Source organism: Psittacula echo, assembly GCF_963264785.1.
Source record: "Psittacula echo genome assembly, chromosome: 6".
Classification (NCBI taxonomy): Eukaryota; Metazoa; Chordata; class Aves; order Psittaciformes; family Psittacidae; genus Psittacula; species Psittacula echo.
In genome coordinates, this window is record NC_137743.1 from 64,312,264 (window position 1) to 64,337,425 (window position 25,162).

The following is a 25,162-nucleotide window of genomic DNA, read 5'->3' on the forward strand; positions in this document are numbered from 1 at the left end:
ATTAAAAATGAAACCAGACTTCAGTTTCTTCTGTTTATGTCTTGCAATTTCTAATTGTACCAAGCACAGCTCTGTGTAGATCTGAATTGCTCCCCAGCATGGGTCATGTTGCTGTGTCTGAGCTGTCATGGAAACTGGCTGGAGCAAACCAGGTTTAGGAAGTGCATACAAGACAGCACAGGCAATCTCTCAAAGTGTCCACTGCCTTGTAAGTTTGTGGGTGTTTTGGTGTGGGGGTTTTTTGTTTGTTTGTTTGTTGGGTTTTTTGGGGGGTTGTTTGTTTGGGTTGTTTTGGGGTTTTGGTTTTTTTGTTTGTTTGTTTGTTTTTAAGGTAAGATTCTTTAAAATAGAACTTCCTTTGTTTTATTTTTGAAACTTCATGCTCTGCTGGCATTTTGGCTGATGGCTGTATCAAGCATTACAGCAACACAAAATTAATTGCTTTGATTATTCACATCATCTAAGCAACAGTAGTGAAGATATTCTTTTGCCACTTGTGTATACACCTTTCAGTACACCTCTTTTAGTTTGCCTGCCAAAGTCAGTATGTTCTTTGATTTTTGGTAGTTAACCAACAGGTTTGAGAAAGGTGAAAGAAGAAACCCTGTATGTTTACTACAGAGGAGTATTTTTGTTTGCATACAGTAGTTCCTTCTAATGCATAGTACCATTCAGTGGTCGTTTCCAAAAGGAAGTGCATTTTCCTCTGAGATATCACCCTGGTGAGAGGTTTTGTTTTCTCTTAGAAAAATGCAAGTATTGTAGGATGTACAAGAATGTATCATTAAACACAAAGTTGTTTTCAAGAGCTGTTGTGTTAAAAATCATAAGGAAGTGGTATGCTACTGTATAGCTCACAGCGTATGTACTGCGAATTCACTTTGCTCTGTGCCTGCTTTGCACCACATGATGTAGGAAGTTGCTCTGGGTCAAGGAGGTAATTTTTAAGAGTCAGAAAGAAACTGTACATGGTGTCCTTCCAGTTGAAGGGGTAGGATAAAGGTGCCAGAGGTAGTAGTGAAAGGTGGCAGTGGCAGACATTGACATGCTGGCAGTCACAGTGTAAAGTTTGGAGATGAGATTGCTAAGGGGCCAGAAATCAGAACAGCTTCTCACAAGGCTGTCCTTCAGTTATAAGCTGCTTTCTTCATCCATCTGTTGAGCTGAGGATGTCTTGTTACCTTTCAAATAGATTTTGCCTGTTTTCCTGCATTTTACTGACTAGACTCTTATTTCAAAATATGGTTGTACTTCTTTGTTGAAAATGTCATTTAGGAATGAGTAAGTTTTTCATATTTGTGTAATTCAGGAACCCACGGTACGTTGTTCTTTGTGGCAGGCTACTGAAACCCATCAACCCCCAGTATTTGGAACGGAGTAGTTAATGTGGCACTACTTGAGGATAGTTTAGCTATGACTGTGATGTATCCAGAAAAAGCAAGACATTTGGGGCCAGGGTGAGGAACTTTGATTAAATTATATCTGGTCTGGAAAGAAATATGTAGAATTTAGAGTTTAAATTATCCTACCCCAGTGTTACTGACAGTAACTTCAGATGGAGAGCTTTAATTAATATTACACCATTTTCTCTCATTTCTGTGCATTTTGTAATTCTGTAGAACTTCTGTAATGGCAGAATTCCATGGGAAGTTTGCAGCCATGCCTCATCCTGAACTCAAATGAGAGGAGTTTGCGTGGGCAAGGTTTATAGATCTTACCAGAGAAGCGGTCACAAACTATCTACTTCCAAACCTGAAAGCCAATTCTGAGGCATTTGGGATTGCTGCTGCAGCAGCTCATAAAATGCAAACCATGGTATGTGAACCATGCTGTTTGCAAGGGCTAAAGTAGAGCATGTATGTTCCACTGGACGCACTTCATAAATCCTTGACTTCAGATCTTTTTTTTTTTTGGTACTAGACTGTAAAAGAGACTTTTGGTAAGCCCCTCTTTTTCTCAGCTGGTGTGGAAGTTGTGTTTCTGGTGTTTCTCTAAAGAAAGAGGAGCTCTTGCATTTAATGACAAGGTACAGGATTCAGCCGTTTCGAATAACAAGGCATTGAGTGCAAGTTGCCCCTTTTTGTTTCATGAAATTGAAACAATTATTGTACAAATAATTGTTTTGATTCATATATGATTCATCCAACTATGATATAGGATACTGAACTGCAGATTAAGCTCAATACCTGGCAAATAATTTAGTTGTATAAGGTGGGAATGATTTGAAGTTCAGTCATGGGTGTTAGCCTGTTCTGTGATATATGGTTGATTTTGGGTGGCGGTTGTGGTTTGGATGAGGGTAGGGTGGGGGCTAGTGTTTGGTTTAGAGTTTTGTTGTTTGTTTTTTAGATCTGTGCAAATCTGTATTTCAGTGAATATAACCTGTGTAGAAGTACTTAAGTTTAAATGCATGTAAGGTACAATAACCCAGGCGTTATGTAATTATTCCTAACTAATGATAGAGATGATTCAGAGTCTGAATTTCCTTAGCAATTCCCTTTAGCTATAGCTTCTCTGGAATGGGAAAACATAATAATGTTCCTGTGAACTGCTTTTCCTGCTAAGCAGATGTGGGATCTGACAGTTTTCCCTTATTTACAGTTTTTTCAGCAAGTTCTTTATTCTGTTTTCAGTTGGTTTCACAAGAAACCTTTTATTTGAGGACAGCCTTTGCTTACCTCAACTCCCATGGGAGACCTTGGGTGAATGAGACTGCTAAGCATTTGCATATCCTTCTCCCACTGTTGTTTTAGAGAGGTGAATTTGGATTCTCATGCAGAAGTTCTGTCTGTTACAGGAAAGGTACCAGAAAGTAGTGTCTCATTTGGAGTTCTTTCTACTATGGAGCCGCAAGAGAGGCCTGGCTACTGTAAAACTCTTACATGATCTTTAACTCCTTTCATGGTGGCAAAAACACACTTCCTCAATAGTATGTTTGGGCAGAAATTCAACAAAATGGTTCTGACAAAGACTTCTTTCTATTTAGTAAACCTGTAAGAACAGAGTATGGCGTGGAATATAATTTAGCTACCTAAAAATGTCAAGTTAGGAAATCCCTAATTCCACTGTGGAAGGCTGAAGATTCCCTTCTGCCCTCTTGTCGTCCCCCCCAGTCCTGAAGAACTGATTAACTGAGGCTGCCTTTCATACACCATTAAGACTGCTTGCTGCTATTGTCTCCTGCAGAAATACTACTTTCCTGCTAACTGGTTTAACTGTATCATGTCCTTGAATGCATTTTCCTCTAATGACCTTTCAGGATTTCAGAAGTGCTTCATAGTCTGTACAACACCCCACCCCCCACCCCCAAACGTGACAGTAGTATTCTTTCCCTGATCAGGTTTTGTTCTTTCCATTTGTCAAACGTTTGGATTTTCTTTTTCCCCCCCTAGTGCTACTGCAGCAAAAATGCCTGCCTTTTGTTTATGTCTTCCTACACTGGCATCATGACATCATCAGTGATACCGCCAGGGGAAAAAAATATGCATAGCTGTAGCTAAACCAGCTGTTCGTTAGCAACCCATCTAGTCTGCTTTCATTTCTTCTCATTAGTGTATAAGCAGCAGTGTTTCCTGCTTAAGAGATGTAGAAGGTTCTCAGCCACGAACCATCTGCTCGGTCTGTGTCTTTGGGTAGATAAAAATGGTAGCATTTTAAAATACACTCATTCTTGATAATGGAATTTTTTATTAAACACAATGAATGTGAAAGCCTATAACATATTCATTGTGGGATTTAGTTCTGGGTAATTCTGAATCCTTTACTACCCATCATTTATAATTCGGTGTAATCATAGAGACTGCATATCAACTGTTAGAAAACCTTACTAATACACAATGAGCAACATGCAGAGAACAATAACGAAACACGGAGTTTTGTCATTGATTTGCATGACGACACAGTAAAGCCTATGAATCTGTGTTCGTCACGCTTGTCCCTTCTTCCATGCAAATCAGCGGCAAAACTTCACTGACTTCCACAGGACTCGAATAATGCCAACAATGAGCAACAAGCTGTCATTTATTCTTAGGAGGGAGATCACAGATAGAGTAAGTAGGTGTTTCACTTGTGGAATGTTAATGAGAACACAGTTTCTCTTTGCCATCTTATATTTTCAAAATGCTTATGAATTATTCCAGAGATAATTGACTATTTCATAGAATAGCTGCATCTTTGCAATGTTAATATTATGGTTAATTATGTGTTCAGTACCCGTTTTCAGCATGGAGAAGAGCTGTTCATTTATCATCACTAGCTGTATGTTAAGAGTTTTAAATTAGGATATTCTGGGAATTCACTCTGCAATAGGTGTTAAGCTGTCTCCAAATATTAAAAAAAAAGAATTCCTGACACTAGTAAATATATTAGTAAAAAAAAAAAAAATTAAATATTTAACTTTTTATGCAAGTGCTTTTGTAGTTTGGAATATAGATATTCACTTATTCCAGTATGAAATGCTTAGGTAAATATTAAGTTATTCAACAATATAAAATGTTATTTAAATGTCTAATTTTGTGTTCAAAAAACCCCCCAAAAACCAAAAAAACAACCCACCCCCTTCCCCAAGACCCCACTGAGTATCACCAATTATTATCAAGAAGAGTTTAGATTTCATCGTACTGAATAATTTGTCATTTGGATTTGAGACTTGATCAAATGGCCAATTCTTATTCACTTGAGTAGTCTCCCTGAAACCAGCAAAACTAATTTTATGACCAAAGATTACTGGATAATGCCCTTGACTGATGAGAGAAATTTAAATTAAGGGGCTTCTTTTTAGGAACAGTTTTTCGTTCAGAAGCTCGTCCTCTATGTAAAGGATAAACACTGGCAGATGAAGTGTTGACAAAATATTACCTCTTCAGAATATTAATTTCAGTGTGAGCTATGTGTGGAGTGATGCAGACAATGCATGGGTTTTGCCACTCCCCACAAGAAAAGATTACTTTTAGTAACTCTCTTCTACTTGAACCCGTGTTACAATAGGAGTAATAATAAAAGTTGAGGAGATTTCCATAAAGACCGTTGTCTTAATGAGGTAAAGAAGCCTTAGAATTTGTTGTTCTTTCCCGATAGTAGACCTCAGCTGATAAAAATATTCCCAGCCGGTGAAATCAGTGGCATGCCTGGCTTTCTCAGACAAAACTCCCATGTGATCATGCAGGCAGCCTCAGTGAGCCTGAAGCTGCTCAGCAAGCAGTAGGTAATGAGTCTTTGTGCAGAGCGAAGCTCTTGTGGCTGAACAATAAAGCATATGGTACCAGCAATAAAACACAGGGCTGGGAAATTTAAGAAGATTCTGCTGGAACTAGGAAGACAGTGAATATGTCAAACGTTATAAAATGATGATCAATCTGGTTTGGTTCCTAATTAATAAAAACAGTGCATGGATTGGAAAAACAGCAGTTTGAACAGGTCAGTTGTTTTACAGATTCTTCGCACACTTCAGTATTTAAAATATAAGTGGGGGTTTTGCTATTTCCTTATTACTAATAAATCCAGGGGTGTTTTTTCATTTTATAAGGTGGGATCGGGAAGGGTGCACATCAGTGTGATACCAAGCTAAATAAATTGTGTAAGTTCTGGGATCAGATTGATTGTAAAAATGTTTTTACTGTTGTTCTTATGCAATTCAAACTTCAGTTGTGCATGAAAAAAAAGGATAGTGAGTAATATTAAATTTATGCTAGATGGATCATTTACCAATATCATAAAATATTTAGTAACAACAATCTATTATTCTGCTACGTATTTGAAGCTATTTTTTTCTCAGTAGGAAATCTGTACTCTGTGTGTTTGGTTAAAAATAATGTAACATCAGATCATATCTAACAGGGCGCTTACATTTGTTTCTTTGCTCCATGTTTTTCTTGGATAATTTTGAAAGTGGTGTTTTGTGTTGTTTGCAATGCCATTGTATCCACACGGGAATGACATGTTATAACCCTTTTCATTTATTTTTATTGATGCAAAAGATGTTATTTTTCAAGCAGGTATTTATGTCTATTTATGTCTCATGGTAGTTCCTAGTTAATTATACATGATATTTCATTTTTGAAAACTGCCCCCCCGAGATTTTAGTGGCCTGTGTTTGTCTTCCAGAGGGAAGACGTCATTTCTCCGATATATCACAGTGCATAGGAATTAACTGTGTAAAAGTTTTTATCCCCAAATGTCTATAGTAGTGTTTGTTTTCACCAGCACTCAGAAATCATAAACTTGATACGCTGGCACTGCCTTAAAGAAACAGATCTGTTGATTTGAGGATAATATTCCGGCACGAGGGAGATTGATGGATTGGGAAAATAAAGAAGCAAAAAAGCAATGTGATTTTTTTATGTGAGAGTGTGATTTGAGGCGAGAAGTGCTCTTAATGAACACCCCTCTGCCTGGTTGAGGGGAGCGTTGTGTAAATACCCGGGGCCGGGGCTCGGAATGCTGCTGCGCGGGCACCCCGCGCCGTTTGCGCAGCCGCGCTCGCCTTGCGTCCGCGCCGGGTTTACTATTGTGTCTGCGCGTGATGCTAATTCACGTGGGTGCCTTGAAACGAGCCGTGCGCCCAGCGAGCGCATCGCTGACCCGCGTTCCCTTCCCGCTCCCACTGGAAAAGGGGGAAAGGGAAAAGAACCCGCTCTCCGGCTGCGGAGCGGGGGAAGGGGCAGGGAGCGGGGCTTCGCGCAAACCGCCGGGCGTGCGGACGGGCTGTTGCCTGTTGGGAGCAGCGGTGCGGTACTCGCGGACGGTGCCAGTGGGGCTCACAGCTCCGGCCGGTGTGCGCGGTTTGTGTGTGTGTGCGCCCGGCGTGCCCTGCGGCGGGGAGGGGCCATGCAAATGATGGGGCGGGCGAGTTGTTCCGTTGGGGGGGGCCCCGGTGTGTGCGGTGCCCCGCGGCGGTCCCCTCCCGCTGCGGTCCCCTCCCGCTGCGGTGCTGGCGGGGTGCGGCGACTCGGAGCTCGCTTGTTCCCCTCGGGCTCCCCGCAGATCGGCACCAGTGTCCCGTGCAAATACCTGCCTATGGCCCTGGCTTGGGAGGGGGCCTTGCAGCCCGCGGCCTCGTAGGTCATAGAGATTTGGGCTGTCTTTAAATGCAGAATTTTCCATCTATAAATATTACTAAAGCGTCAGTGAAGGTGCTTTGCAATCTTTGTATTAAAACATTTATCCTATAAAATGTGTTTCTATATAAAAAAAGCAGCATCTCTGAGAACAGGCTCGTTCAGGCTAGATCTGAAAGGCTGTGATAAAGTATTTGTTTCATTGTACTTGTATGCAGCTGGCAGCGGAGAACACGGTAAAATTGTAGTAAGACCTGCACTATTTACCATCGGATTGGATGAAATACACTGAATTTGTCACTCGTTACTGATTTAGATAGAGAAAAGAAAGCAGCACATAGTCATGCACTTTGTGTAATTGCCATATTTGTCTAAAATGAGTACAGCAGGTTTTACGTTTAAATTTAAGAGGCATTTAGGTACTTACAGTAAATACATATGTAGATAAGATTAACAGTGAGTGCTAAATTAACAGTAGGAACTTCCCTATGGAACTGCATTCCCACTGTTATAATGGAATCACACTTTGAAATGCACCTGCCTTTCCCATACATGCATGCAGGAAACAAAAAACCCAAAGGTTTTTCCTGTGAATCAGGCACTTTATGTTCTAAAGTGCTCCCAGTATGAAGTTATTTAAAGAACTTTAAATAAAAAGATTCAGAGGATTCCTGAGCGAACAGGTGTTCCGTGTTGCTGCCAAATTATGGTATTTCTGAAATAAACTTATTTCTCCTATCTAAACTCTATTGAAGCATTGGTTTATATAAACAGCTCATGCTGCAATTTGAATGCTGGATGCTGAGCTTCTAGAAGCATCATAAATAGAACCAAATCTTTCTGCATGCATTGGATAGTTTGGAGATAGAGACACAATTCTTCTCTGTATTACTGAAATTCAGCATTAATTCTACTGATCTTAATTCACTTCTGCATCTGAGAAGCAAGAGTCTGGTGCGTAATGTTTTGATTAGAGCATGCACAATGCTTACTGTGTATCTTTGAATTTGGGTCTCCTTTGTTTATTGGAAAAAGGAATTTGTTTTTGTTGTAAAACACATTGATTTGGATTGACGCAATAGTTGAATATATTATAAAGTTGAAGTTTAATATTAATTGAAGACACAGAAGTCATCGTTTAGGGTACATAATAGCAAATATTTGGAAATTAATTCCAAAGTTTAAGTGTTTTCCCTGAAATAGGAACAGATGATTCTTCCACCTAAAACTCTTACCTGCTCTTAAAATGTACTCCTAGTAACTGAGCCTTGAAGTTTAGGGTTTTTTTTCCCCCTGAACAACCAGATGGAAGGTCAGGCTGTAGGAGGCATGGGTATAATCTATTGCAAGATTGAAAAGCTGTCTGAAAGATAAATTTGCGTGTAGCCTGTCAGTGTCTGTCTTTGCCCTTGGTCTGAACTAGTTATGGTGCTGAGGAAAAACTGGATTATAAATGTGTCATTCCCTTAGCAAAACATCACCAAACACCCTCACATCTTTAAAATGTTGATGCCATTTGAAGTTCTATCAGTGAGTTTTGATCACTTTTGCTTTGTTGCTCTTTTGTAGGGTTTTTTGACCCTGAAGAAGGGATTGAATGTAGATAAAAGATATGACTTGTTTGCAAATGCACACAAGCCACAAATATTTACTAGATTAAAACAACTCTAGGATAAATAGCATGGCTTTTATTTCCCTGTCTCTACAAATACAGATACAGTATTTAGTGTAACCTGTGATAAATGGGAGTTGTGAATAGTTGCTAACATAAAAAAATAAAATCTGAAAAATTGTAGGCTTTTTCCTCTTTCAAGTTTACTTACATGTCTTACCAACAACTCCAGTTCCTCTAGTCTTGTCCCCCACCCTCCAAAAAAGTTTGCGTTTCTAGGACCTCTGCTTCAGTTCTCCATCAATTCCTATCTTTTTTTTACCACATGAAATAGGGAACATGGGAGAAGGAGCATAAATGTGTATCACAATAAGTATTTGATGGAAAATCCAATTAGCATGTAAGTTGTCTAAAAGTGAAATAAGGGATAAAAGGAAGAGGAGCTGATGAAATTTTTCTTCTTTTTTTTTTTTGTTTTTGTTTGGTTTTGTTTGGGTGTTTTTTTGGGGGGGTTGTTTTGGGGTTTTTTTGTATGTTTAAATGCAAGAATTTAAGCAAGGATATTTCTTAAAACTTAACATCAGAATGCACTGGACCACTTGTAGCTGGGCTTTCTGGTGAAAAGATGGATGGCTTTTGGTTTCATCGGTCATTTCATGAAATATGTAACTTGATGTCCTGATTCAGTTTGGAGCTCATTAGCATCCTGCTCTTTCACAAGCAATAGGGATTTGCGTATTTATTTTATGTCTAGTGTGAAGTAGGAAATACAGGCTGCATGGTATGGAGCTTGACCCTCATCAGCCTTTATGAAGGATGCGGGCAGGAACTAGAACATCATTTACGAACTGTAGCTTCACCACCCCATGTAGTCCTTGGATTTTGATGAGGAAATACAATCAAGTGATACTGTTATGTAGTGTAAGGCTACAGAGTAAATAAGCCTCCACGGTAATTGTAGCCTTCATTAGCATGCTGCCCCTTCGAGGGTAGCGAGAGGAATTTGGGGTCATGTTACATTTGTTTATTTTGTACTGGTAAATCATTTCTGTGCTTACCTATAGATAAGTCATGTTTTTCATCTGCTGCAAATCAGGACAAATTGGTCAGTGTTGAGCTCTGTGCTGCTGCAGCTGTTCTGGTGCAAGTACCTCAGCTAGCTGGTCCAAAGCTGGCCTGGGGATCTGTAGCCCCTGCAGTAAGAGCACTATCTGCATAAAGCAGCAGGAACTGCTGTTGGACGACCATGAGAACTGTAGGACGAAAGGCTGGTAGACCAGCACCAGGACTTAACATTTCCCTGCTGGGGATCTCGGCTGATGGAAGAGGGCTGCTTTTCAAACCCATCTTCATGGGCTGCCTGTGAGAGGGCTCCTCCAGTGCCCGTTTGCATCTCAGCTGAGGAGCAGCTGGCTAGCATATCAGGGAGGGTGACATAGGCTGATGTTGCAGTGGCTTCAGGAGAAGGTTGGGTTTTTTGACTAAGGTTCTGAATTTATTATTCTTGAAAGTCTCCTTTTAATGTGGTATGAATATGTTAAAAAAAGTGAGCTTGATTGCTGTTGTTTTCAGTTATACTTCCTAAGTGACAGCAGTCTCTAGTAAATGCCGTTTGTCTGGAGGTGAAAGGGTAAACAAAAAAAAAATGTTGAAAGCTACAAAATGTATTTATTCATTGTTTTTAGTGTGCACAACATGAACTGTGACAGCTGAGCAGGGTATTCTCAAGCAAACATTTTTGCCTTCAAGTATTTTATTATGGGGGTGGAGGGAAACCCCGTGACTCTGGGGGGAGTCAGAGTGCTTGCAGAGCTGCCATTGTTTTGCTCTATTGTAGTACCAGTGTCTTTATTGAACCATTAACTTTCAGAGTAGCTCAAGGTTTAACTTGGTAGCTTTCAATTAAGTCACTCTGTTGTTTACCATTATGCCCTCCTCACTCACTCTTATTTCTAAACAAACATCTTTTAACAGTAAAATGGAAAAGTGATAATTGCAAGAAATCAACCTTCTCATCTCAGCTACCCTAGAAAAGACAGAATAATCAAGGATTTGGTAAAGAAAAATATCAAAAAATATGTCAGAATATAAAACCCCTCAACTCTCAGGTTGAAGGTGTAAGCCACATACCTTCACAGCAGTGCTTTTCAGGAGAGCCTAAGGCAGGTAATAAATTTTGTCCCAGCAGAGTCCTCTGGCTGAGGTGTCTTTGAATGGCCACAAGGTACTTACAAGTCAGGCAGTGCTGTGAGAATGGGCTAGCTGCTTAGTTCCTATTCATCAGTGTCTCAGTGACAAGAATGCCTTGGGAATCAGATGGGTACATGTTTCTTATTAGACCTGCAGCTCTTCTGTCAGCCTTCTGGAAGAGTTTTTGGCTTTGAATTATGAAGTGAACTGAAAGGGGTTTTTAGACATGTTTATTATGATGCCAAGTTACTACAGCCATGGCCTCCAGTTTTTCTGTAGTACTACAAAAAAGTAAAGAGAGTCAGTGTTCAATTCTAACACAATCGGGATCTAATTTTGGGTCAGCCTTAATGTGGTCTATAGCTTTGCACATTCTTCCTGTGTTGACATCATATACCCTTTCCTTCATATGCCTTTATGTTGAGAATATGAAGGTACACACACAGAGCTGTGTAAGGACCCTTGCGTAATGTTTGCTGGACAAAAGTATGAGGCTACTAATGGAAAGAGTAGCCGTGATTGAATATGCATTTTAGAAATCCTACCCTTTTGAGGTGGTCAGTGAAATTACTGAGAAGACTACTGGCTTACAGAGAAATGTTTTTGTTTGTTGATTATATTTGGTTTGCCTCTTTTCACAAAAGTCAACCATCTCATTCTGTGATGCTCTGGTCACTAAATTTGGGAATTTGAAATCTTAGTGTACCTGATCTTTTTGACTGATTTCTTAAGGACATTAGACTTAACGCAGTTATGCTTTCTCTATCCCTATCATATTGTTTGATGTGTCCTTACAATTTGGGTTTTGTTTTTTTTAACCTATTACCTCATTTTAGCTGAGTTTGAAAGGGAAGTAGTAGATCTCCAAGTATCGTGCAGACAGGTCGTGAGATGGATAGTGGAGAGAGACTGTTAGTTCACATCAGCGAAAAAGTATTTGCACTATGACTAAATCCCTGGGTATCAAAGTAACCACATAGAGGAATACTTAAACACTGTGACCCTGGGGAAGAGCATCAGTGAACCAACCCCCCTACTGTGCCTCAGGCAGCAAATCCATAAAGGATCAAGTTCCATTGGTTTCTCAGAATATTTTTTTTTTCCCTCATAAACTTGAAATTAAATTTTGCTTGTATGTTCTAGCTGATAACTGAGTAGCTTATTTTTACCATGTGCTGTGAATTATCAACACTTTATATATATGTCAGTGGCAGGAGGAAGCTTAGCAGTTGTATGAATTCCCTATTTGTTGTGCATGTTATGGGGCTTTTGGGGTGAATTTCCCCAACAATAAACATTTAAACAATAAACAATGTCTATTGTTGAAATAATATCATTGCTAAAAACATACTAGTTTTCCTGGCTGAATAGATACACCATGTGTGGTGAAAAGTCAAAAAGCAAATAATAGAAATAATTCTTAATTTTACATCTTATTTTTAAGTGTCATATTTTGTGGGCCTGAATGCCTACTTTGGAATGTCTTGGGTGTGTGCTAAACCTCCAGATTGTAACAGTAAATGTTGGTTGTGTGTTGTCCTTGATTTAGATGGAGAGCTTGAATTATTATAGCCATAAAGCTATTTTTGAAGATAGTAGTTTCAAAGCATCACAGCCTTCCAGTAGATATTAATAATTTATATTTTCCAGTACACATAGCTTTATTGACTCCATTCTCCAGGGAGAAACATGCACTTAAACATCTTTTTACTAATTTTGGCTGCACTTGAGGCCAAGCCTTGAATGAAGTCATGATTTTACTTTCATGCCATGGAGCTATATTCATTTCATGGGTGGCAATTGAATGTTAGCTCCTGCTGACCAAAATTGTTTGTGTTCATAGGGGCCTGTTTCATACACTCTTCCTTAAGTATTTCTGCTAAAGAAAGCAATAGGTTGTCTAGTATTTTTGAGCTGCTGGTTTTACCATTTTATTTCAGCTTCCCAGTAGAAAAAAGATACAGAGTAACCTCTTCAAGAAGTGTTTTGTGCTATCAGAGATGCCAATCTGTCACTTAAGTTGCTGCTAATAGCTGTGCCAAATATTTATTTGGTGTCTTAAAAATGCACACAGCACTGTGAGGGTAGTAGAGAATTGGGTTAATGATGTTCTTTCTAATTTTAGCCTTTATTACAAAAATAAAGTAAGATGTTATGGGAACTTTTTATGGGTTTGGCCTTTAAAAAAGAAAAATTGAAAAGGAAAAAACAGTGCATAAAACCCAAACATTTTGATTTGTTGTTCATAAATCGTCAGATGCAAAGAGCAAACCTCATACCGTAAGTTTTAAATTAGTTGTTATTGAAGTTGGAAGACCAACTATTGTAGCATCGGAGGCTCCACACCAGCTTCTGTGTTTTCCCTCACTGAAAACGTGGAGGCTCCTGGAGCTCCCGTATCTGTGTCAGTGCTTGCATAAGCATAAGAGAAGGTATTCCTGCAGCTGTGCCTTTTCTTGGGTGGATGTGACAAGACAAAGGCATTGGGTTGGACAAAATCATCTGCCAAGCTGGAATTTGAACGCCGAATTAAGGAGAGGGAAGTTGAAACAGTCTCCATTAGGGAACGTGCTGAGCATGCCTATTGTACAACGCTGCAGCAATACTAAACCGCAAATGGCTGCTGGCTGTGCACAGGCAGTTCTTTAATATCTCACGATTTGGTGCATAATAGGCTAAGACCATTTTTCATGCTAGCTATGCAATGAATTCTTCTTAACAATATTTGTTAAGGCATATTAAACATCCACATTAAACGTGTATACACAATTAAATTCTGCCAGTGTATGACAACAGAAAACCTGTGTTAGAAGAGCAGCAAAATTTGCAGAGCTAAGCAATGAATAGCAAATTGGCAAATAGCGTAATTTTTGCCATCATATGACCCTACAGTGTATTTATGTTTATATCCAAAGCAACGTATATTTACACTTCAGAGATGCCTGTTGAAGCTAAGAATATATTTCACAAGGGTACTGTAAATGGTCTAGCTGCGTTAGGGCAGCATTCTGCTTAACATGGTATTTCTGCTGAGAAGCTGCGTGTATCAGTACAACTGATCTGCCTCTGCTGATTGTGCTGGCTTGTTCAAAATAGCTGAGCTAATAGTGCAAGTCCTTAGCTATGTGTTCAGATGCATTGTATAGATGAATACCTGCTGCATGGTAACGCTCAGCTTCGAGGGCACCCTTTTTTGTATCTGCTTTGTTTACATTCTTTATAATTGGCCTCCAGTGATTGTGAATGACAGCACATGGTTTCCCTATTTAATGTATATTTCTATGAAACACTGAATGAAACTTGAAACTTTTGGCTCAGAGGCCACCTTCTATAGGAAAAGGGTTTTTTTAATAACCTTTTACATCAGTTCCTTCTCATTTCTTTCTCTCCCTCCAGTTTTACCTCTTCCATTGTGCTCCTATTCAGTCTGTATTGTCAATCTCAAAAATCGACTAATTTAGGCAAATTTTTATGTGTTTAAGCGTATCTTTGACATTGAGAGATGTCTGCACTAAAAATTTCAAGTGTTTTCCTTAAAGTTGCTGGGAGTGAGAGCACTTTTCAGCTGCTGTAGTTGCAGGGGGGGTTTATTATTTTTTTTTAACACAGGTAAAGCAGTTCATCACTTTTCACTTTGTAAATACTTTTGACAAGTTTAACTTGCAAAGAAGATGAGAGGAAATGGTCAAAAAGCGAGAGGATAAGAGCAAGCTCTTCATGTTCTCCTTTTCCAGAAGAATGTATTTAGAGGTCAGAATAGGCAAGATAATTGATTCCTGCCAGAGGCAGTATGAATTTGTATCTTTACCCTTGACTTGACTTTTAGCCTATATTTATTTAGCCATGTAAATTGTTGTAGCCGTTTCTTTTGACCATCCCCTTGGCAGTCTCGTTGTTGACACTTTCACTTCATTTCCTCCGCATTTGAAGTCATAATGGCAGGAAATATTTTTGAAAGAACGTGTATGGACTAAAACTAAACACTGTGCCACTCTAATTCCAAGTGCTGATGCTTTCTCAGTTAAAGCAAACATTGAGTAGTAGAAAGTCTATTTCTTCATAGGAAAGTTTGGACTAAATATTTAAATTGTAATCTTGAGGTTACATCAGCTGTGATATTCAAACTTAATGTTTTAAAGATGTAATTAAGGGTGTTAGGACAGTTGATTTTAAGGTGGCTGTAAGATAAAAGAATCCAATGGCATTTTATTGAACAGGAGAGGGATTAATGTTCAGAAAAAGAATTTGAAAAATGAACAGGCCAAACTGTCACTCCCCTGGAGATGCTATTATTTAATACATCTGCTTTGTTTTTCAAACATTTCCTTCTAGTGGCTTAGAATTGATCAGAATCGCATTGTGTCTGAAGACAAAGCAAAATTACAGAGCTCATTTACTGATGGAGAGGTCCAGTAATGTACTGTAGGGAGGAAGGAGTCTTTCCTAGCAGAGTTGAGGTGGCTGAAAAGTACACTGTCCTTCCAATGACTGATTTGCTTTGAGCAGAAATACATTGTTTCTTGTGGTAAGTATAGGCTGTGGTCATTGAGGACTGCAGATCTTTTGCTTCTGAGTAAAGTTTCAGGATTAGTCCCTAACTTACGTTCTCAATGAAATACGAAGCAAAGCAATTAGAGGTTAGATGCTTGAGAGTTAAATGTTGTAATTATCAATGTCTGTGTGGTTACCCTTCAGCATGGAACCACAGCTCGGCTGTTGCCTATTGAAGCCCCCTATCTCCACTGTCACAGTCCAGTGCCTGCTACTAAAGGCAGGCGCATAAACTTTCCCCTTCAAGAACAGAGCGTAGGTCACTCTTCTTCTTAAAACATATTTCTTGTAAAGCTCTGCTGCTGAATGGGTTTCATCTTAATTTACACAGTAGCTCAACGGCTAAGAGATTCACCATGATGCTGAAGAGCTGGATCTGTTGTTCAGTAATTGCTGCCTCTTTAAGTTACAGCTTAGCAGAGAGCACTCTAATTCCATTACAAATGGTGGACACCATTTCACTGTATAGAAAATAATGCCAAAGAGAGTGTGCACAGGTAGTTTGCAAAGTCCTATACTGTATTTACCAGCCTTCAGGTACATAAACAATCACTCGTGGGTTTGGGCCTGGCTTAACCTTTCCATCCTTTCTTCTCAACATGCTCTGCAGTTGTACTATGTTTGTTTTTTTCTTAGACACCTTGCTTGGAAGAACACAAAGTTTCTGTTTCCTGGGGAAGCCTGGACATGAAGTTATGCAGGCATCTCAAATCCCTGTAACTTCTGGGTATGTGCAGAAGCAGCATTTATGCTAGGGGAACTTGAAAGTGAGATCCTGAAAAAGCTGATGTGCCTTTAAAGAAGGCAGTTTGGTGAGAAATGGGCAGAGCCTTCTAGGAAAAGGTGGTTTGGTCTGAGGACTGGTCAAAGACAAGGACACTGGCTGGCATCATGTAAAAATTCTTGGTTTCTCAACTGAAAGCAGCTATTTCTCAGTCAACAGGCAGTGAGCAACCATTTGTGTGTCCCTGTGCACTTGTGGGGAGTAGACTTAGCAGGTTTAACTGTGATGTGCAATTTGTACCTGTTGGGATTGCACACCACTCCCCCTGCTTTTGTATTCTGGCCATAGAAAATGTGGCACCAGTTCACAGACTCAAGATGGCTGCATCAGGGATCAGTGCTCCCTGTACGTTCCTCTCAAGAGTTGGATTCTTTCTGATGGGAATCCATGTACTGTTCTGGGAATCGTTAACTCAGAATTGAGAAAAATCTGTTTGATCAGTAACTGAATACTACACAAGTGTTTTCAGACCTGCACAGTTTTTTGCTCACTTTTTCGTACTTGTTCTGGCTGATGAACGCTTTAGTTACTACATTTGACGTCAGGAACAGTGTCAGCAAGAGGCTGTGTTGCTTTGGGGAGTTCCCCAGGAGCAAGCTGGTACGGGTTGCACAGCTTTGAGGTTGAGAGTGTAGGCAGTAGCATGCTGGGTGCTTTCACAGTATCACAGTATCACAGTATGTTAGAGATTGGAAGGGACCTCAAAAGATCATCTAGTCCAATCCCCCTGCCAGAGCAGGAACACCTAGATAAGGTTACATAGGAATGTGTCCAGGTGGGTTTTGAATGTCTCCAGAGAAGGAGACTCCACAACCCCCCTGGGCAGCCTGTTCCAGTGTTCCGTCACCCTCACTGAGAAGAAGTTTCTTCTCAAGTTTAAGTGGAACCTCTTGTGTTCCAGTTTGTACCCATTACCCCTTGTCCTATCATTGTTTGCCACTGAGAAGAGCCTGGCTCCATCCTCGTGACACTCCCCCTTTATATATTTATATACATTAATGAGGTCACCCCTCAGTCTCCTCTTCTCCAAACTATAGAGACGCAGCTCCCTCAGCCTTTCCTCATAAGGGAGATGCTCCACTCCCTTAATCATCTTAGTTGCCCTGTGCTGGACTCTCTCCAGCAGGTCCCTGTCCTTGAACTGAGGTGCCCAGAACTGGACACAATATTCCAGATGCGGTCTCACCAGGGCAGAGTAGAGGGGAAGGAGGACCTCTCTCGACCTACTGACCACCCCCCTTCTAATACACCCCAGGATGCCATTGGCCTTCCTGGCCACAAGGGCACAGTGCTGGCTCATGGTCATCCTGCTGTCCACTAGGATCCCCAGGTCCCTCTCCCCTACACTGCTCTCTAACAGGTTGTTCCCTAACCTATATTGGAACTTGAGGTTGTTCCTGCCCAGATGCAGGACTCTACACTTTCCCTTGTTATATTTCATCAAGTTACTCCCTGCCCAACTCTCCAGCCTGTCCAGGTCCCGCTGGATGGCAGCACAGCCTTCTGGCGTGTCAGCCACTCCTCCCAGCTTAGTGTCATCAGCAAACTTGCTGACAGTACACTCAATTCCCTCATCTAAATCATTGATGAATATATTAAATAATACTGGTCCCAGTACTGACCCTTGAGGCACTCCACTAGATACAGGCCTCCAACTGGACTCCGCCCCATAGACTGCAACTCTCTGGCTTCTCTCCTTCAGCCAGTTCGCAGTCCACCTCACCACCTGATCATTCAGACCACACTTCCTCAATTTAGCTATGAGGATGCTGTGGGAGACTGTGTCAAATGCTTTGCTGAAGTCAAGGTAGGCCACGTCCACCGCTCTGCCATCATCCATCCACTGTGTTATTTCCTCATAAAAGGCTATGAGGTTGGTCAAGCACGACTTCCCCTTGGTAAAGCCATGTTGACTGCCCCTCATAACCCTCTTATCCTTGACATGCCTTAAGATGGCACCAAGGATAAGGTGTTCCATCACTTTCCCAGGGATGGAGGTGAGGCTGACGGGTCTATAGTTACCCGGGTCCTCCTTCTTGCCCTTGTTGAAGACTGGAGTGACATTTGCTTTCCTCCAGTCCTCAGGCACCTCTCCCGTTTCCCAAGACTTGGTAAAGATGATGGAGAGTGGTCTAGCAATGACTTCCGCCAGTTCCCTCAGCACCCGCGAGTGCATCCCATCTGGACCCATGGATTTATGGATGTCCAGATTGCTCAACTGGTCTCTAACCCATTCCTCATCGACTAAGGCAAACTGCTCCAGTGACCTGGCTTCATCTGAGGTCTCAGGAGTACAGGGCTCTTCAGGACTGCCTCCAGCAGAGTAGACAGAGACAAAGAAGGCATTCAATAACTCTGCCATCTCTGTATCTTCTGTCACCAGGGCACCCATCCCGTTCACCAGTGGGCCTACCTTGCCTCTGGTGTTAGTTTTATCAGCTATGTATTTGAAAAAGCTCTTTCTGCTGTCCTTGACCCCTCTCGCCAGATTTAGTTCTAAGGAGGCCTTAGCCATCCTAGCTGCCTTCCTACATCCTCTAGCAGCAGCCTTATATTCCTCCCGAGTGGCCAGCCCCTCCTTCCATGACCTGTAAACTCTCCTCTTCCACTTGAGCATACCCAGCAGTTCCTTATTTAGCCACGCAGGTCTCTTGGCCCTCTTCCTTGACTTCCTACGTGTCGGGATGCTCTGCTCTTGAGCTTGGAATAAACAATTCTTGAATGCCAACCATCTTGGGCCCCTTTACTTTCAAACAGCCTTGCCCATGGGATTTCCTCTAGCAATTGCTTGAAAATTGCCTTTGTGACAATTGAGCGGTCAGACAGACTCCTCAGCTTTAGGATGAGTAACTTGATGCTGCAATTTCATTTGTGGCTCCATCGCCATTCCCTCCCTGCACACCCTTCCAAGTATAAAGGCATTTCCTAATTCCTTACAGGATCAGCAGATGCATGGCACCTCCTTCGCAACGTAATCACTGTTGGTGATAGAAATTAAAATACCACTATAAAACAGCAAGAAGAGCTCAGTAACTTCTCTTCAGCTATTTCCACTTTGTGGGGAGTACCTGTATGCATGGAGTTCTGTCTAGTACAGCATGCTGCTAGACACTTGGCATGGTTTTGCTGCTGTTTATTGTCCAGAATATCATAAAGACAGAAACGGCTGTGATTTTGAAGGATCTGTGGCTATAGTTTTGGGAAATGTGTTTTGTTGTGGATTTCTTCCCCAGTAAACTAATATGAAACTTGTTGCCTCAGGAGAGCAAGTCAAATGAATTTATAAGAGGTTGTGCACTGTTGTATAGCAACATTTCAGCCTTATGCTTAAGGGAGATTGACTGCAAGGATGAGAAAGCAGATCCATGTATCTGCAGTGGTTGTGGCTGGATTTCTCATCCCATTGCGTTCCACTGACGCATTAAATAGTGACTATTGCTAGAGACAGGATATTAAACTCGGTCCAGTCATGTATGTGCTTCTCAGAGCTTTCATTTCCTACGAGGTGAATGAACTCCTGTATTATAAAACTTCTAGTACTTGTAATTAAATAATATAAAACTGTTGTAGAATGTATCCATAATTTCTAGCTTGACGTACAAAGGCAAGTTTAAACCTGCTTATAGCTTCCTCCTGCTGTGGTTAAGTGCTGGCAGACAATGTAAAATGCTTTGTCAGCAAAGCAAAAGAAGTAATTAGAACTAACTTTTGTTGCTCTGGGATAAAACTGATATTCTTGCCACCTCGGTCCCAGGATTTCCTACAGACTGCAGTGTTGGCTGAATTATGATTTTTCAATTACGATTATGTAATACAGTGACCCATTGATTTTTAATTTTTTTTTTTTTTTTGTAACTCTCATCTTCATATACTGACCCTTACCTTGTTTGAGCTTCACATCAGGCCAAAAGTTGGTTGCAAACCTCTTCACACTGTTGCTTTGTTTTTTTCCAAGAAGGAAACAAGTGTTGGGGCTTGAAGGGAGCTACAGGATGCATAGGAGACATTGAAACTACTTGGTACCAAAGATACCAGAGGATCTGCTGAAGTGCTGTGGTCACAGGATCAGAATATGGCACCTACATCACTGGGACTACCTCTGTATTAATTAAAAAGATAAAAAAGATCCAGGCTAAAAACAGTGTTCTCTAGCTTCTGCTGCCAGGTGGCAGGGTACAGTTCTTGTCCACCATGGCTAAGCTGTCAACCCACTGCCAAGAGCTGGGTGTCCTCATCCAGCTTGCCTGCTGGGAACAGTTCTGGCACCTGCTTCATCCTGCGTTATCCAGGAGAGTGCGAGGTGGCCTGAGCCAAAACTCTGAAATGTGTTAATTGTTAAACAGTATGGTTAGTACTGGAATCTCTGCCTTAACCTTCTCTTCTTTACTCGTAGTCATTTAGCCAGCATGTGTTTGCTTCCTGACAGATTTACTGATTTTTTATTTTTTTTTTTAAAAGTATAACCAGAGAAATGTTTGTTGGAAAGGGGCTTTGGAAGTTATCTAGTCCAGCTTCCTGGATGGAGCAGAATGCAGCTGGCTTGGAGTTAATGAGCCCTAAAGATGGCTGCAGGGATTAAAAATGTTCTGTTTCAGTGAGGAACGCAAATTTCTTTATTCTTTTTTTTCCCCTGCTTTCAGTGGGATTTGGCAGACCCTTGTGGTAAGTCCATAGCACGAGGCTGTGTGTCTTCCTCAGCAAGTCTAGCGTGTCCTCAATCCTAGACAGACTTTTTGCCTGGGTAAAGGTCAGCACTGCTTGCCTCTGCAGTGCTGCGACTGCTGTGGTGGCAACTGTGTGTCCTCAGAGCAGGCTCTAGCTGTTCTTGATCTCTCCTCAGTTAGTTAAGGGTACACTTTCTCCTTAGTTACATGCAGTGCATGTTTTATTTCTAACTCTGCTGCTAAATTTCTGCTTGAATGCTTTTTAGTCTTCTGCTCAACCTCAGGAATATATCAGTCATCTCATTTCTTAATGTGGGAAGGAGAGATTTTGGGAGGTAATTGGTATGTCTAACTGGAGTGAGGAATTTCTGAATTACGGGCATTTATTGAGGACTACATTGCTATATGGTCATTGTGACTTCATTGTCTTTATTGTGGCTGTAAATTTGAATTATCAAATGGATTTCTTATAGGGGTGATGTGAGCACTGATTGGATGACATATTTGCAATGGCAACTGTAGTATACAGGATAATTTCTTCTTATTTAATTTCATCCCTGTTTGTGAACATTCCTTCCTCCTCTGGCATCCAAGACAGGGACCAAGTGAGGGTATTTGAAGAGAAGCTTCCATTTTTATCTTATTTGAAATTTTGCAATATAAACTAGAAATCAGGCATACTGTTGACATCAAAATGGGGAAAATAGTCCCTGAAAGCAGTCTGTTACACATTATTCTAGCGAAACAACCGTCTCCACATATGTCAGGTTAGAGTATGACACATGATGGGTTTTTTTTTATTTCCTATGGCTTCACTGTCTCCTAATAAATTATATCTAATTTCATACTAAATGGTCATTCAAGACTACAGGTGGCAACTTACTGATACTTCTAAGTGAAAATTACTTTGGAGGTTATGACTGCATGTTCTGCAGTTGGACATTTCAGTGCCTCATTGCCTCTGTTCCTGTTACAGGTGCATGTGACAGCATTGCAGCAATGAGTGGAATTTTAAAGAGGAAGTTTGAAGAAGTTGATGGCTCCTCACCCTGTTCCTCTGTGCGGGAATCAGATGATGACATTTCTAGCAGTGAAAGCGCTGATAGTGGTGATAGTGTCAATCCATCCACTTCTAGTCATTTTACCCGTAAGTACTAACGTTGTGTATCTAAAGAGTTCTTCCGGTTCCTCAAAATAAAATCAATTTTATTGTTAGATAAACATGATTTTAAATTGAACAGATGATAAAATGGTCTCCCTGTTCAGTTTGTGACTTGCTTAAAATGACTTAGAAAACTTCACCCATTTGCCTGCTTATTAACTCTATAAAACTATTTATATTTAGGGATTCTATAGGTACATAGTGAATAAAAGACAGACTAGGGACAACGTAGGCCCCCTCGGGAAGATATCGGGAGAACTGGCTACCCAGGATTTGGAGAAGGCTGAGGTTCTTAATGACTTCTTTGCCTCGGTCTTCACTGGCAAAGGCTCTGACCGCACCACCCAAGTCTTGGAAGGCAGATGCAGGGACCGTAAGAATGAAGACCCTAGGCCCACTGTAGGAGAGGATCTGGTTCGAGACCATCTTAAAAACCCAAACGTACACAAGTCCATGGGACCTGATGAAATCCATCCACAGGTCCTGAAGGAGCTGGCGAATGAAGTTGCTAAGCCACTGACCATCATATTTGAAAAATCATGGCAGTCAGGTGAAGTTCCTGACAACTGGAAAAAGGGAAATATAACACCCGTTTTCAAGAAGGGGAAAATGGATGACCCCGGGGAATTACAGAGCAGTCAGTCTCACCTCTGTGCCTGGCAAAATCTTGGAGCAGATTCTCCTGGAAGAAGTGCTAAGGCACATGGAAAACAAGGAGGTGGCTGGTGACAGCCAGCATGGCTTCACTAAGGGGAAATCCTGCCTGAACCAATTTGGTGGCCTTCTACGATGGGGCTACAGAACTGATGGACAGGGGCAGAGCAGTTGACGTCATCTGCCTGGACTTGTGCAAAGCGTTCGACACTGTCCCACACGACATCCTTGTCTCTGAATTGGAGAGACATCAGTTTGATGGGTGGACCACTCGGTGGATAAAGAACTGGCTGGATGGCCGCACGCAAAGAGTTGTGGTCAATGGCTCAATGTCCAGCTAGAGACCAGTAACGAGTGGTGTCCCTCAGGGATCAGTGTTGGGACCAGTCTTGTTCAACATCTGTGTCAGTCACATGGACAGTGGGATCGAGTGCGCCCTCAGCAAGTTTGCCAATGACACCAAGCTGTGTGGTTCAGTTGATAATGTTGGAGGGAAGGGATGCCATCCAGAGGGACCTTGACTTGCTTGTGAGGTGGGCTGATGCCAACCTTATGAAGTTTAACCATGCCAAGTGCAAGGTCCTACACCTGGGTCGAAGCAATCCCAGGCACGGCTACAGGTTGGGCAGAGAAGAGATTCAGAGCAGCCCTGCAGAGAAGGACTTGGGGGTGTTGATCAATGAGAAAATGAACATGAGCCGGCTTCAGTGTGCGCTCGCAGCCCAGAAAGCCAACCGTATCCTGGGCTGCATCAAAAGGAGCGTGACCAGCAGGTCAAAGGAGGTGATCCTGCCCCTCTACTCTGCTCTTGTGAGACCTCACTTGGAGTATTGTGTGCAGTTCTGGTGTCCTCAACATAAAAAGGACATGGAACTGTTGGAACAAGTCCAGAGGAGGGCCACGAGGATGATGAGGGGACTGGAGCACCTCCCGTATGAAGACAGGCTGAGAAAGTTGGGGCTGTTCAGCCTGGAGAAGAGAAGGCTGCATGGAGACCTCATAGCAGCCTTCCAGTATCTGAAGGGGGCCTACAGGGATGCTGGGGAGGGACTGTTCATTAGGGACTGTAGTGATAGGACAAGGGGTAACGGGTTCAAACTTAAACAGGGGATTGGATATAAAGAAGAAATTCTTTACTGTGAGGGTGGTGAGGCACTGGAATGGGTTGCCCAGGGAAGTTGTGAATGCTCCATCCCTGGCAGTGTTCAAGGCCAGGTTGGACAGAGCCTTGGGTGACATGGTTTAGTGTGAGCTGTCCCTGCCCATGGCAGAGGGGTTGGAACTGGATGATCTTAAGGTCCTTTGCAATCCTATCTATTCTATGGTTCTATGATTTTATGAAATTGTCAGTGTTTGTATCTCATGAATGCAGGTTTCTTACAGAGCTACTGAGTGACACTTGAAAACCACATGCAGATGTGTTGTACAGTAATGAAACTGTTAACAGTGTACATTGAAAGGTGTTTTGTTCGTTCTTTAAATACATTCATGTCCCCAGATAAAAGTGCTTTCCTAGGTAGAATATTTGAATCTGTACTTTTAAGAGCATATGGAAACAAAGAGTTCTGTGAGACTTTTTCAGTAAACATGCCAGAAAAAAGCCTGTGCAGAAGAAAGGCTGGCCAGATACCTTACCTCTGTAACATGCCACAGTGCCTTCTTTGATAGAATTTATCTTTCTAAGCCATTTCCTGACACTTTTTCCATTCTCTTTTCTGTTTTGTAAGATGCTGTCTGATCCTGCATTCTGTCTGCCTTCCGGTCCATTTTCATATAAGTAAATCTGAAGTTCAGTATAAACTCTTCTACTGACTGGAAATGTGGTGTTTGTGGGTGACCTGTAGTCAATGCAAAGATCTGTATGTAAATTCTTTAACTTAGCTTTATTAAAAAAGGACCTAACATGGCCCTCTGAGTCTTGCTTTTCCTCTCCAGTTCACCTGACTGATAACTTTTTAATCACTTGCAGCTATACACCTTTCAGTGCTTCAGCAAACAGGCAGTTTGTGTATAAATCTATCTAGGGTAGCTGATGCATCTTCAGTATTTACATAACCCTTGAAACAAAATGTACTGGGTCAGATAAACAAGAACCTGTCAGCTATCCTGCTCCATTAGCCTTAAGGTCAGTTTAACCTGTCAGCTAAATGAGGCACGCAGCTGCTATGGGTCACTCAGGTGAAGCAGAACCACCAGAAGATAGCTTTGATCTCAGCAATTAACCCTGTAGTGTGATGACAGAAAATACATGACTGATGGTGCCTAAGTGCTATCTGTTGTGACTACTACACGGGGGTGAGTACAGTTTCTTTACCAATATATACTTTTAAACTAATCAAGACAGCAACAAAACAAATATATATATATATATGTATATCTAGCCTAGGTTGCAGGTGTCTTTTTCTGAGTCAGGAAACAAAATGACAGTCCATAAAGCATAGGCAACTCTTACCAGGTTCATAACCAACAAATGAATAAATGGAGTATTTT

At 41.4% G+C, this 25,162-nt stretch overlaps 2 protein-coding genes across 3 annotated transcripts in view; one reads left to right on the forward strand and one right to left on the reverse strand.

Annotated features, from left to right (window-relative positions):
- LOC308222547 (sodium channel protein type 2 subunit alpha) overlaps positions 1-25,162 on the reverse strand; it is a gene marked incomplete at both ends in the record, with an annotated part of 422,596 nt that overhangs the window by 223,678 nt on the left and 173,756 nt on the right. The window lies entirely within an intron of this gene.
- Positions 1-25,162, forward strand: part of CSRNP3 (cysteine and serine rich nuclear protein 3) — a gene marked incomplete at its 3' end in the record, with an annotated part of 81,000 nt that overhangs the window by 35,919 nt on the left and 19,919 nt on the right. The window contains exon 3 of the mRNA XM_080621514.1: positions 21,833-22,003. Within this exon, the coding sequence (XP_080477640.1) occupies positions 21,833-22,003 (171 nt within the window). The remainder of the gene's footprint in view (positions 1-21,832; positions 22,004-25,162) is intronic.